The 15,235-nt window shown below is 28.9% G+C and overlaps 3 protein-coding genes across 3 annotated transcripts; 2 read left to right on the top strand and 1 right to left on the bottom strand.

The window, feature by feature from the left end:
* Nucleotides 1-5: 5 nt before the first annotated feature.
* Nucleotides 6-383, top strand: PWA37_004706 (uncharacterized protein; the record flags this gene model as incomplete). The annotated part of the gene is made up of 1 exon (XM_064861183.1): nucleotides 6-383. The coding sequence occupies one exon, from the start codon at nucleotides 6-8 to the stop codon at nucleotides 381-383; it is 378 nt and encodes a 125-aa protein (XP_064716860.1).
* Nucleotides 384-563: 180 nt separating this feature from the next.
* On the bottom strand, nucleotides 564-1,622 carry SKG1 (Skg1p; the record flags this gene model as incomplete). The annotated part of the gene is made up of 1 exon (XM_064861182.1): nucleotides 564-1,622. The coding sequence occupies one exon, from the start codon at nucleotides 1,620-1,622 to the stop codon at nucleotides 564-566; it is 1,059 nt and encodes a 352-aa protein (XP_064716859.1).
* Nucleotides 1,623-3,344: 1,722 nt separating this feature from the next.
* On the top strand, nucleotides 3,345-4,616 carry POT1 (acetyl-CoA C-acyltransferase; the record flags this gene model as incomplete). Its single annotated transcript, XM_064861181.1, has 1 exon — nucleotides 3,345-4,616. One exon carries the CDS (start codon nucleotides 3,345-3,347, stop codon nucleotides 4,614-4,616), a length of 1,272 nt encoding a protein of 423 aa, XP_064716858.1.
* Nucleotides 4,617-15,235: the final 10,619 nt, after the last annotated feature.

Here is a 15,235-nt window from a genome sequence, read left to right as displayed (position 1 = left end):
CCAAGATGGATCTAAACGACGATACCAAAACCATTAATTCTACAACGGATTACAATAATAATGATAATGATAAGAGTGATAAAAACAATGATCTTGGCGACAACAAATCAGTACTATCTTCATCACCAAACGTTTATGAGGATGGCTTGGATTTTTGGGAAACATTAAGATCTTTAGCAAATAATTCTTCAAGCAAGAATGAAAATGAAAATAGTATTAAAAACCAATCACCAGAACATGATAAGGATAAGAATACTACAATCAAGTCTTTATTCAATTATAGCACGAATAATAATTCCCATACAAAAACTGAAAGCAGTCATCCTTCTCATAGTAGTGACAATGAATACATTGATCCATTATTACCATTAAATCCAAGTTAGTTACTGGCATTCAAATAGAAACGTAGAAAAAACAAAAAAAAAACAGAAGGAAACAGGAAGAGTATATACTTTCTAATCGTACAATTATGGGTATCTAATAAGTCATATGAATAACTCAATATATATATACATATATAGGTAGTGGAAGAAAGCAGAAAAGGGTACAAAGAAGAACAATTATTATTCTATATTAGTTGGCCTCAAACTATCTAAAAATTGTCTTCTGTTTTCTTTATAATTAGTAAATTCATTTTCGTACTGATCTTCTTCTACTATTTTACTCTCACTGTCATTAATATCATAATTATTTTTCAGTATGTAATCCGATTCAACATCATTTTGTGTGGAATCCATAATTTTCGAATTATCTTCATTTGCATGGATAGTATTGACATGATTTTTTTTAGAATTTGGAGTGCTAAAAATGTTGGTACTATTATTTAAGGATGAGGTGGAAAGATTAAACTTATAATTCTGTATGGAGTTGTTTGTTGAATTTGGGACTGCAGGATAGTATGAACCCAAATCTTGGTATTGTAAACTACGAATATTAAAGGAATCATTTTTATAGGTTGAGTCAGATTGGAAGGAGATATGATCGTTTATATTATTTTTAGAATCGAAGATTGAAGATGGATTAACCAATGGGACCATTTGATCGTAGGTACTGATTTGTCTAACTTGTTGTTGTTGTTGTGGATCATGAATATTTTGTAAAGAAGGTGATTTCAGAGAAGACCTGGATAAAATAGGAGGTGGAATATTTATAGTATTTTCAGACTCTATATTTGTGCTATACGGGTTATTACTACTGCTCTTATTATTTATCATGCGTATGCTTTGATGATGTAAAGAATTGATTTTTCTTCTATATGCAGGAATATACATATTATTTTTAGGTCTATTCTTTTTGATATTATTATTATTATTACTATTATTATTATGATCATGTATTATGCTATTATTATCATCATCATCATCATCATCATCATCCAACGTTATATCTAGATTATTATTATTATTATTATTACTTTGTTGAGTATCTTTTTTCAGGGAGTCCAAATTATTAAAAGATATATATGCAGTATCATCATAAATTTCATGTTCTAAATCCTTGTCGTCTTCTAGTTCCTTTTTAAATCTTCTTTGTAATCTATACCAGAATGCGAAAGCAATAATTATACCAACACCTATAGGTATACCTACAGCGCATCCAACAGAAGTAGATACGGAACCCATTACTCTAGAACAAAAAAAAAAAACAAGTGCCAGAGTTCTATTTTCGTTTTAGTTTCTATTTTTTTTCTCCCTATTGTCCTGTATATATATATATGCATACATACATACATACATATAGATTGATAGATAGACAGATAGATATATGTATATTTGCCTGACTTGACTTTAATTCAAATAAAGACAACTTGATATCAATATAATTTCTTAAAGTTGGATTTCTCGAAGACTACGTCTGTCTGATTCTCGAGTGTATGGATAAGTCAACTTTAAAGGTTAAAGGTAGTCTTGTCTCACTTTAGGATTCTTTGATTGTTTTTTTTTCTGCAATTTGATAAAAATAGATAGAGAAAAAGGAAAACAAGTAAAAATAAAGTAAAAGCAAAAATAAAATAAAAAAATAAAAAAAAAAAGAACATAGTCAATTACTAAAATAGATAGATCAGATCAAACAAGCAAACAAACAAATTACTTTGTGTTTTTGTTTGTCTTTACCCTTTTTGTACATTTCATTCTTTGTTTTGTTTTTTTATTTGTTTGTTTTTAATTGTGTTTTGTGTTGTTCAAATTTTCTTGGGAAGAGAAAATAGAAAAAAAAATTTTTTTTCTATTTTCTATTTTCTATTTTTCCTCTCCTCCTCCTTCTTCTTTGGCCCGAATGTCTGTTTTTTTTTTTTTATTTTTTTTTGTTATGGTTTCGGATGTCTTGAGCCTCGAGTTTTCGCGTTTCTAAATGAATAAATGAATAAATCAATCAATTGAAACACGACGGAATTGTCGGAATTCCGTAAGCTAACCGCCATATTTCCGCTAAACAGTTGTCAAAGAGGAAAAGAAACAACAACTGCAACTGCAATAAGTAGACAAATAAATAAATAAATAAATAAATAAATAAATAAATACGTGTGACAACACGTGTAACAAAGAGCAACACAACAGTTAAAGGGTCCCGGGCCTTTTGCTCTCTTCCTTCTCCTATAAACAATATATATATATATATATATGTGTGTGTGTGTGCGTGTGAATAATATACTATTATTTAGAGCAAAGCGCAATGATAGAAGTTAACAAAAAGAAATAACAATCACATCTCTTAGAACAATTACACGTTTGCACGTGGAAGTTGGACAAAGGGGCTAGGGCTTTTACTATTATTATTGTTATTATAAAACACATGCAAGAACATTAACCGCCGTCTAGCGGCTCCAACCAGACACAAAGACATTACTAATAACAATTACTAGTAGACGCACATTTGCTTTATCATCCCTTTTTCTTCTAGCACTGTTGCCACTTCTTTTGTTTTGTTTTGTTTTGTTTTGTTTTGCTTTGTTTTGCTTTGTTTTGGAATCCTATTGTATTCACAAGAATTATATATCGTATATGCACAAATCAAACTAAACAGCCAAAAAAATATTAAATAAGGGGACCAACCCATGGCTGACGGTTAAATCCCCTCCCGCTGTCCCCTCTCTCTTTCCCCTTTATCTCAGCGGCTATTCAAAAGAAAAAAATTAAAAAAAAAAGACTTACAATAAAAGCAACCAACCATTCCAATCTACTATATATATGTATTACTTACGGTACATGAAAATGTCTTTTTTTTTCATTTTATTCTCTCTTGATCATTAGTTCCCTTATCTTTTTCTGTCTACATAACTTTTCTCAAATATACAGAAGTAAATACACACACAAATACACTAATATATAAAAAAAATTACAAGGATGACTCAAAGACTAAATAATATTAAGGAACATTTACAAAATAGTCTTTTTGAAGAGCCTTCTATAAAACAGGTGAAAAGTAAACATCCACATGATGTAGTCATCGTATCTGCCCATCGAACAGCCATCGCACGTGGATTTAAAGGTTCATTAAAAGATGTAAATACGGACTATATTCTCTTGCAATTCTTGCTACAATTTATTCAGCATTTACCAGAAACTTTACAAAATGATCTAAAACAAATTCAAGATATTACTTGCGGAAATGTACTAAACGTAGGAGCTGGCGCTACAGAACATCGTGCTGCTGCTCTGGCTGCTGGTTTCCCCTACGACATCCCCTTTAATTCAATCAATAGACAATGTTCTTCGGGTCTGACGGCTGTAAATGATATCGCAAATAAAATACTAACTGGTCAAATCGATTGTGGTCTTGCCTTAGGTTGCGAATCAATGTCTAAAAATTATAAAAATATCAACGCTTTGGGTGACATCTCTGATTCTTTGAAGGCTAATCCAATGGCCCGGAAATGTTTAATACCAATGGGTTTCACAAACGAAAATATTGCTAAACAATGGGGTATCGATCGTGAGATTCAAGATAAGTTTGCTGCTGAATCTTACCAAAAAGCTCAAGTTGCTCTAGATAATAGTTTATTTAAAAATGAAATTTTGCCTATCCCATTGCCAAGTGAAGATGATGAAAATGAAACCGAAAAAAATACTAAGTGGTTTTCTAAAGATGAAGGCCCAAGACCAAATGTCACAAAAGACTCTCTTTCCATATTAAAACCAGCTTTTATAAAAGACAAAGGAACTACCACAGCTGGAAACTCATCTCAGGTCTCAGATGGTGCAGCCGGGGTTCTTTTAATGAGAAGATCATTAGCAAATAAACTGGGAATTCCAATATTGGGAAAATATATAGCTTTCCAATGTGTTGGTGTTCCACCTGAAGTAATGGGAGTGGGCCCAGCTTTTGCAATCCCTAAAGTTTTAGAACAGGTTAAATTATTGATTAATGACATAGATGTCTTTGAAATAAATGAGGCGTTTGCAGCACAGTGTGTCTTCTGTATCAATAAATTAAAGATCCCAATGGAAAAGGTTAACCCACGTGGAGGTTCTATAGCTCTAGGTCATCCACTTGGTTGCACCGGTGCAAGACAAGTTGCCACAATTTTAAATGAAATGGCAACTGGTCAAATTGGAGTGGTCTCAATGTGTATTGGAACAGGCATGGGTGCTGCTGCCATATTCGTTAAAGAATAGATATTTTAATGAATCAATTTTTTTTATGACAAGACCTGATTTAAAATTTTCCGCAAAATGAAAATATGCTATTTCTTAAAACAAGACCGGTTGTATGGAAATAGTTAGTAATAGTGTTTATATATCGTTGTAATGCTTAATGCTTAAAAACATAACTTTGTAATGATATTACTTATCGTTTTATACATTTAGCTAGAGTTCACTAGTATACAAGTAATTCCTTTTCAGAGGAATCCCATGTTTCACTACAAATTATATATTAAACTACTTTGAGATAATAGGATGTGTCACTTTAAAAGAGTGAAATAATAATGTTGGATGTCATAATTATACCTGGTAACAGTATAATTGAATTTTGGAATACATAAATTTTGGCTTTATTTTAGTTGATGTAGTATCTTTACCTGTTTCAGTAATGCACAAGATTTCAATCAAAAGATTTTGAAGACCTTTCTGATTTCGAAAATTTACACCTTGATGAATTTGAGGATGTTCAAAAGTAAGAGAATAGAGAGAATCAATATCACAAAGAGTTAGAAGAATTAGAAGAATGTCATTTACATTGTGATGAAGATTTACAAATTTTCAAGATCAAAAAAAAAAAACTAAGAGTTCTAAATATGAAAAATATGATGACCTTTTAGGACCTTCAATCAACTTTTCTTTTGACACCAAAAAGTATTATTTCATGAAATTCAATGGATTTGAAATTCGTTTATTGCAAACCTTATTATATATGTTAAAAGTAATCAAGCTTAATAATAACTTAAAAATACAATATTATTGCTGAAGGTCCTTATATGACCATTGAATTGTCTCTATATTCTTTTAATACAGAATTCAGAAATATTATCACTATGATTATTGGTAATATTTTAGATCTAAGAAGTCAATGATATGTGTTTGACTATTCTGTCTGCAGCAAGAATACCAAGAAATTAACAAGCGCTATAGACAACTGAAACCAAAATAAAGCTAAACGCGGTGATGACAAATGTTCTGATAAATCCTTATACCTAAAAACGTTTCAGTGTAACTCTAAACGCCAAGTTTAATTTATCAAGAATTATAATTTTATTAAAGTTGTATTGATCCATGACATGCATTATCCTAAACCTAATATTATTCCAATACCTGAAGGGTTAGAAACATTTATTCAAAACCAAACTGGGTAAAGTTGTTCCGATCTTTATACTGCAAAAAATTATGGTTTGAATGTTTTTCCAAGATATAGAAAAAAAATACCAACCAACTTTTAGGTTGTAAAGTATTATTGAGGGCTATATAGCTGTAAATTATTATTAAGGTAATTGTTTGTCTAATATTAAGCAGTTAAAATCGATCGAAATTTTTATGGAAACTCTAAATATCGACTATGACACTATTTATTACGATTATGGTCATATTATTGAGACAATTTTCAAATCTGCTACAATTAACATACTTTTCATCTTAGTAGCGCATTAAGACAATGTCATGTTATTGTAGGTGATTATCAAGGCGGCGGATACCCATTAGTAGCTCTATTCGTTCCTCTAAATGAAGTCCCAAGGTGTTTAATAAAAGAATTTCTTGAAAAAACCACCAATTTAGGGTACAGTTTCGAATTTATTACAATCGACATGGACAGGAGAATTATTGCTGCTATTCCAAAGATTAAGAGATTAGGACCACAATGCATTCACTTTTGTTTATAACATTTGAAGAAAGCCATAAAGGACAAAAAAAATAAATAAATTAATGCCCCAAAGTAGCAGGACCTTATACAATTTTTTATTTGACTATTGATGGTTTGATAAGGAATAGTTCAACCAACTTGATGCTGATTCAACAAAGGAAAAAAGAACCTTTGAATAAATTACAACCAAAGCAGTCAAAACTATGACCAGAGCTGCTAGATAGCCTCCATTTTTTATGCAGTTAAGACATCACCACCTGGTTCAAAAGATATCACACTAAAATACAAAAAGTCTGCTGAAAAATTTTTTAAAAAACTACTATTTGAATTGTACAAATATGTGTTGGTTGATAAAAAAATAAGATATTTCCAATATCTTATTAAGGGATAGGTAAATCCATACCAGTTGTCCTTATATTCCTGGGTAAACAAGGTTTATATCCCTTAAATGACTAATATCTTAATTGAGTCCTATTTTAAATCACTAAAACTTGGACAACTTAAAGGATTCACATGCATGAGATTAGATCATGGTTTACGTATAGTTAAAGAAAATATGGTTCAATCTTATGTACCCAGACTTTTCAATCAGCTAATTGCTTTAACAATTTTACAGATCTTAATAATATTAAGCCTACCTGGAAGATTACGATGTTAAGGGAAATTAAAAAGTTAATTTGCAGTGGAGAGAATTTTTGCTTACTGAAGATTATTTTGAATCCAGATCCAATAGAGGGCTAAATATATATTTATGGATAAATACAAAAGTGTGGGTTATTTATTCCAAATATGAAATTATATAAGGAACAAGAACAAAAGGAAGGAGAAATAAATGTACAATTTCTCTCTGAACATTTTAAGTAATTTTATTATATATATATATATATATATTTGTTTTTATAGTTTGTAGAGAAGAGGCTGACGAATTGTAACAATAAATATACCAATAACTTCATTATTTAATCATGATCACTAGTTTCAATCACACCCTAGGCGCATCTTCTTATGATATTTCTAGAGAAAAACAGAGCATCTAAGCTTGAATAATCGTTATTTTATCTTCATATCATTTTTCTGTCTGAGTTATATATGAAATCTATATAATGTAAGGAAATCCAAAAAATCTCTTACTAGCCATAATTCCAAATAACTGTAGTAGTTGGGGAAACCCAAAATACCAAAAAATGTGATAATCTTATGGTTATGAGTTTTTGATGATAAGTAGCTTAGGTGCAACAGTAACAATAATTCACTTAAATAGATATAGAGTATAAACAAAATTTATATTTTTAGATATAACACTAATATGTATTTATATATGTCTTTGATCTACTCAAACTAAATAATATATATTATTGTCGGTGTCGTGCATAAATCTGTTTTCGAACTTTTATTTTTTTTTTTGTTATATTTTCTCAGGGGATCGATACTTTTTGAACCTCAGATAAGACTACAAAATATTTCACATGGAACGACATTGGGAACCTTTCCAAATTAGACTTAGGGAAAATTCCACAGGCTGCTGGAATAAAACTTTCCAGATTATCTTGTATACCCGAATTTTAGTATATTATATATACAAAAACTTTATATGATCTAATTTTGTATAACTTAAAAATAGCAGGTTAGTGTCAAGCTTTAAAAGTACACAACCTTGTTAATACACACTTAGAGAAGAGTTTATGAGAAGGCTATCATTACGATATTAATAAGAAAGAATATAGTAACAATTAAATTAGCAACGTAGCATTTTTTATTTGGCAAGTCCATCAAACGTGTCTCTATCACATGTTTCAAAGTTACTACCAAAAGAAGTAGAACTTTCAACAACTAGTTTACCAGTTCCCATTAAGACCTTCCAGCCCCCTTCAACTGTATCATTCATGTCAACATCACCAAAATTGATATCGTAATGTGCAACCATGTCACCAATATGTGAATCCACTGCACCCAAGATATCATTCCAATCATATTGAATAGTTAAATGGTGTTCAGGATGCAGAAAACAATAGTTGTAGTTGAAACCTCCTGCTGAATCATGTCCATGATTTACATCGTGCTAATCCCTCTTTTGTTTTGATGTATTTTCTGAGTTAGTGTCTCTCCTTATAAATAATAGCTTAACTTTATTATTTAATCCATCTGAAGACATGTCCAACCTTCACATAGGAATACTATTTGCGGTAGCAGTACCATTATACCAGGAACAATTTGTACCATCCCTTTTAGATAATTTATCATCTTCATCGAAGATTAGTTCAAGTGAACCATCAAAGTATTGGAAAGGTGGTAATGCCGATAAATCTTTGTCTCTCTTCATAAACATTGTAGCAAACTGGACATATGTGCCGATAGCATAAGCAGTAGCTAAAACAGTAACAACACCAGTAATAACACAATTTAATCCACCATAGCAACCTTCCTCATTCGGTGAACAGTTAGCACAATGGTCAACTAACTTTCCCCATTTAGCAGCAGCACCTTAAGTAGTAGCTATTAGCGAATAAAGGGTTTGACACCATATTCTTTTTTGTAAAAAAGAGCCTCCCTTGTCAAAGTATGAAATAATACTCTTGCCTTTAGAAAAACATGGTAATGTACTATTCAAAGAACACAATGGGATATTTTGAAGAGTTATATCTGTAGGCTGAACACATCATCCATTATTATTACAAACTTGCTGTTTTTCGACACCTACTTTGACTGCAATCATGGCTTTTAATAAAATGAAAAACCTTCCTAGTAATCTCATCTTTCTTGGCGATCAGAGTTCTTGTACACTATAATGGTTGTATCGTAAAATATCTGTCTTTGAAGTCTTTTAAAAGATAAAGGAAATAAGTAGATGGTCACCAATCTAATTAGCTTAAACATTCAGATGTTAAGGAAAATCATAAATATATTACCCATCAATATCACAAGATTGTAATGAAAAAAAAAAAAAGAACTTTTCTCTTTTGAAGAGAATTTTGCTGGACATTTCATATCAATCTTAAATTGGATAGCCACCTTATCTTTAATCATAATAGTTTTGCTCAATAAAGTGGGTTAAATTTGCATTAATAACATAGCTAACTCCAAAAACAATCAATAAAACAGATTCCTGATTCCGTTCAATCTTAATATTTTTTATGAATTCGAATGGAACATCTAGTGTAAGAATAAATACATAATATAATGAACCAGAGTTATCTCTTTATTTTGCTAACAAATGTATGATCTGATAGTGGGACGCTCCACTTATCTAGATCTTGTCTTTGGAAAATATTTCAAAAACGAGGAAAACAAGGAGACAAATAATACATAATTTTTTAAGACACTGTCAACCGTAGTTTCTCCAAACTTTTTCTATCAAATAAAAAAGTTTATCTTTAAAAAGGTAAAAAAGTTGTTCTTTAGACATTTACTTTAGATCAGAGCCCAAACTCCTTCTCAATGAAACATTCGACCCAATTATTTCCACTGCTGTGAAATAAGGCACATATATTCTTGGTAGATTGATACGTCCTCAATCAAAAAAATAAAAAAATATTATGTATGAATTGAAAAAATGATAACAGAAAGTGATTTTGATATATTGGTATGGTAATTAAGTATGTAATAGACCTTGTGAAGGAAATTCAAAAAGGTAGAAAAGAGAATAAGGCATTGACAAACTAAGCTCTAGATAATGAATGTCGTTTACATAAAAAAAAGAAATAAAGTGGGACAACTTTTGGAAGAAAAAACCATTAATGAAAAAAAAATGTATCTGAGAATGGGTCTGATCTGGATCAAAAAGTAGTATAAGCTATATAACAGGGGGTAAAAAGATACATATATGATATTAAAAATAAATACACGTTAATTTTTTGTTAAAGTTTTTATCTACGAAGGTATTCATTGTTGGAATTAGATCCTATATTGATCTCCTACTTAAGCTATCTACTTCATTTGTATGTATTATGCAGAACTAATTACATATCAATTAAATATGGACGATTACCTCTAACAGTTACCTCAATGAATCAAGAGTCTCTTTACATAAAAATTGAAGTAGAATTTTCCCTATTTGAATTATCCAATGATCGTCACTAATATTCTCAAAACCTAACGCGTACTATTGGCAGTTGTTTTGACATCAAACATTACTGGAGTAATCATATTCCAGATCATCTAAATATAGGAATTAAAGGAATAGTATTTAAATATATAAGACTTCGTAACTAAGTACTCATAATCAATATGTAAAATCTAATATAAACAAAGCATGTTTTTGAGTGTACTTATACAGATACAGGTTAGATAATTGATAAATTTTATTATTGTCACTCATAGATTACTATTGAGTCATTATGATTAATATATGAAATATAAATAGAAAATATTTTTTTAGAGAATTTATAATAACTCTTTTTTTTTTTAATTTCTTCATTATTTTTATATAACTACAGCTTTAAATATCCACATTCTCCACAAGTTTTAGTAATATTTAGGAGCATGTTCTTATAATAACGTTGTTTTTATTTTTTTTCAAGTTATTCATGGAAAAAGATATAATGTAGCTGCACCATTCAAAAAAGAAAAAAATAATAAAATATAGGGAAGTATTGGTCGCAATATTACTATAAATAGGATATGAACAACACCTTCAAATTTTGGATGTTCAAAATGCTTTTATTTCAGCAAAAAATACAGCTAAAACAACGTAATGTATTACATCAAAGGTATTAGAAATTTATATATAAAAACACAAAAAAAGGAAATATAAATAAAGTGGTGATTATATAGACATACCATAATTTTCTTTAATTTTCTTCTCTTGTTTCACTATTATCTGTCTTTATGAGATGATTGTTGTTCACATAAAGAATTAATCTATTAAAATTCAATAAACCTTAATTCTAGAATAGCTATATGACCATTTTTAAAATTGATTCAGATTGAAAAAGATAAAAAATGAGAAATAGACAACAATTTAAGTTAGTGTATTACATAATTCAGAAATGTTTGAGTTCTTAAATAGTAAGATGTTATTTAGTATAGCTGTAATAATATTTATTGATATGTTACTTGATGATTAAACAACCGTAGTAATATATAAATTTATTTTATTAGTATAAAAGTATTCTAAATAATGATAGTTTTCTTGGTTGAGATATAAATAATTAATAATATTGATAACACCAAAAATATCTTTAGTAAGTAATAGTAGTGAATTTAGTTATTACTCATATAGATTATCATCTTTTTCTATCTCATTGTCATAGTGTTATATTAGTATTGGGATAATCAAAGAGATCATTTTAATATAATGAATTGTAGTATCACAAATAATTCTGTTAAATTAATACAATTAATAATCTACTAGTGTGATGTTTATAATGTAGAATATAATTATAGATACATTATTGGAAGAGTTGTTAGATCATTTATAACAGATTAGATAGTTTGAAACATGTTAGTTATGTTCTTGTTCTAATACTTATATTCATATTGGTAATATTACAGTTAAGATCCAAGATAGCACACATTTTAGAGTAGATAACAAAACAGTCCTAGTATAATAATTAATAAGTTATTATACATATTCAGAGTTTATTTATATTATTTATTATACAAAATGTTTAAGGTTGTAATTCATTTCAAGATTTATGTTGCTATGTCTAACAAAGAGTAACAAAATTATCAGATGATTGGGATATGAGTAGAGTAAATAATGTCCATTAACATTGCTACAATAAAAATTAATACATCCATGTAAGTTATAAAAATTTATATTAAAGAAGATTCGAAGATAAAAGGAGTATACTGTATAATATTGTATCTTGTATATTAGTTATGTAGAAAGAAAAGACCAAGCAATACAATAACAATTTATAGTATTGCTAGCTTTCAACTATAAATATCAATAAAATTTATAATACCACCAATATCCTATTGTAAGTTACATTTTCCTATTATTTTAGTCTAAAATGAACTCTACTAGAATTTTTAATTCCGAAGCCTTGCGTCAACATCTATGAAGCAATATTAATATATAGTTGGCGGCTGCTTTGTACAATTTTTATAAGAATCTATCATCTCTTAATATTTATATGTCGTTCTATATTTGATTTTTTCTTTTCCTTCCTTTTTTTGTTTGTTTTTTGCATATATAATATTTAAGTATAGTTATTAATTTCATTCTTATACAAACTTTTTGAAAATCATTAAAAAAGTCCAGACAAAAATTTGTAAGGATTCTTATAAATAATATACAAAAATATAGATATTAATTATATCTATAAACGTTTACAAATCACATAATGGTCAATTCTAAACTAATAAACTCATTATTTTTGGCTGATCTTGAATACCTAAACTGATCTTAAGTTATTTTATTTTCTGGGCAAACCTTAGAAGATAGAATACCAACCTTAAAACTAATAATTACCTCTGGCACATTCTCTCAACAATCAGAGATTTCTTAAATGAAATTTTCAGTAATCTGCCACCAACGTTAATTTGACGATCATTTGTTCAAATACACTTACGACTTGGCTTCAAAGTTTTGGCTACCCCAAGTCTTTCCCCTTAATATAGGGTGTTACCTGTAGACTGCGCATTTCAGTATTCCAAATAGAGCTTCTTACGAAATTTAATACAACTAACCATTGTGAAGAACTCAAATTAAGAAATCAAAAATTAAGATAGTGAAAAATTCTAGCATTAGCATCTGCACTTAAGATGCTACTAAAAATCATAACCATGATTAATTAGTATAACCCTTCATACATAAATTGCAAGTATATTTTTTTACCTTCTTATATAATAGAAAAAAACTGAGAGTATCATGAACAATATTTATAGGAAATAACTATTTACAATCTATAAAAGGAATTTGTGAAATTATTACTTTGTTTTCTTATCTTGATCCTAATATAAAATTCCATCTTCGAGACAAACAATCTTTCTCATCTATATATATATATATTTTTACTAGCCTATATTATAACAATACCAACAGTTTGATTTTTAGTAATACCTATCACATTATCTTGAATCATCTTCTAAAATACTAGTTAAGATTTACTCAATAATTTTTCTACCCTAAAAATTGAAGAGTATAACGACCATCATACACTCACCAGGTTAAAATTGGTAAAAAAAACTCAAAAAAACGACAATAAGAATAGAATGCACGAAACAGTTAATACATTTCTTAAAAAAAGTACGGTATTCTTTGTAAATATTGTTCATTTTGCTTTTCTTCAATGGTTAGACTTAAGATTAAGACAACTTTTCATAATACACGATTTAAATCTTTAATTCAGACTGGTGCTTATAATTTTAGTAATGTTAGACTAGATTTGCTTCTATGTCAAAAAATCGATTAAAATATGACACTACCTACACCATCACCCTTGTTAACGGTGACAGTTCTTCGTCTTCAGAAGTTGTTGATATTGTCACCCCATCTTCATCCACCTTATACACTACTGCCTACAACCATCTAAGGAGTAAAAATACCACAGCCTAACAAAAATATTATATTTTCTTTTGTTTTTCTATACAACTGTCCAATAAAAATAAAACAAAATCCACTTGTTTATATTAGTTTTAACCAATATATAGTTCAGAGTACTTCTCTTTTAAAATCATTTTAAAGATACACTCAAAAGAATACTTCACATAGTATACTATAAACATCTACTACCTACAAATTCTTATATTTTAACACATATTATTTTTTAATCATAATACTTCTCATTTCTATTTTATACTTTCCATAAAATGTACTGGAAACCCTCTATAAAAGTGTCTATCCTACACACTGAAGTATCGAAAGACTGGATGAGTTTTTTCTGTAATGTTAACTCTACCATCTAGCCTTAAACAGGATTGTTACACGCTACAACAAGGAGGAAGACTTACGTACCTAGTCTATCTTCCTCCATTAGGACTCCTTTTAACAGTTCTTCTTTTTTCAAATATTTGCAACTTTGAATAACAATGCGATCTCGAAGAAATTCTATCCACTGAATTCGGAAAAACAAAACAAAATCTAAGCTTTTTTTAATGGACATTTCCCTTTTTGGGATAAAGCCGTAGTGTTTTTGTCATAATAATTTTTACTCTATTGTCAACGGCTTTCGAGCTAAATCTCACGAAAAATATCTGCAGTCAGAGAAAAAAAATTTTTCGACTTGTAAAAGAAAGCAAAATCTTTAATGGGACATGTAAAATCCTTAAATTACACAACTACTGGAATCCTGTTGTAGGTAGCCATTTTTCTTTTGAAGAGACAGAGATTAGTCCTTTCAATCTTGAATTTCACATGGGTTAGATAATAAAACACCAAATAAACATAAATAAATATCTCAGAAAACTTCCTAATTAATTACTTTTGTTAAGACCCCTGCTAGCCAAATCTGTTTTAATGATAGAGTGTTTTCTATTATTATATTTTTGAAACAGACATCCAACAATTACTACAAAACACTTTGTTTTCCGAGGATACCTGTCTTCGATTTTCTTTCATATAGATCAAAACAGGTTATGTGGGACTGTTGTAATAATAGTAGTCATGCTTGTGCTTTTCAATAAATCATTCTAAAATCTTCTGGATTTGTCAAAATCCTTAGAAAACACAATCATTATGAATAATATAAAGAAACTCAATCAAACATACAACAAATATGTCGAATATACCTTTTTTATAGCAATGCTAATTATGAAATAACAAAACAATTTATCATAACAATAATATTTCTGAAGAATACATCTGTGTAAATATAGACGATTTTATTTTTTTTAGATTTTCAAATATTATCATTAATTATATTAATATGATATTGTCTTCAAATAGTCAGTGATACACTTAGGCATTATATGCAATAAAAAACACAAGAAAACTTTTTTCAAGATAAATTTTATACTAATGGGGCGATATTATCAATAAAGTAGCAGAGATTTCTAA

This window comes from Arxiozyma heterogenica (genome assembly GCF_036370985.1).
Source record: "Arxiozyma heterogenica strain weizmannii chromosome Unknown scaffold_7, whole genome shotgun sequence".
Taxonomy (NCBI): domain Eukaryota; kingdom Fungi; phylum Ascomycota; class Saccharomycetes; order Saccharomycetales; family Saccharomycetaceae; genus Arxiozyma; species Arxiozyma heterogenica.
The sequence above is the reverse complement of the archived record's forward strand: the minus strand, read 5'-3'. Positions and strand labels throughout refer to the sequence as shown.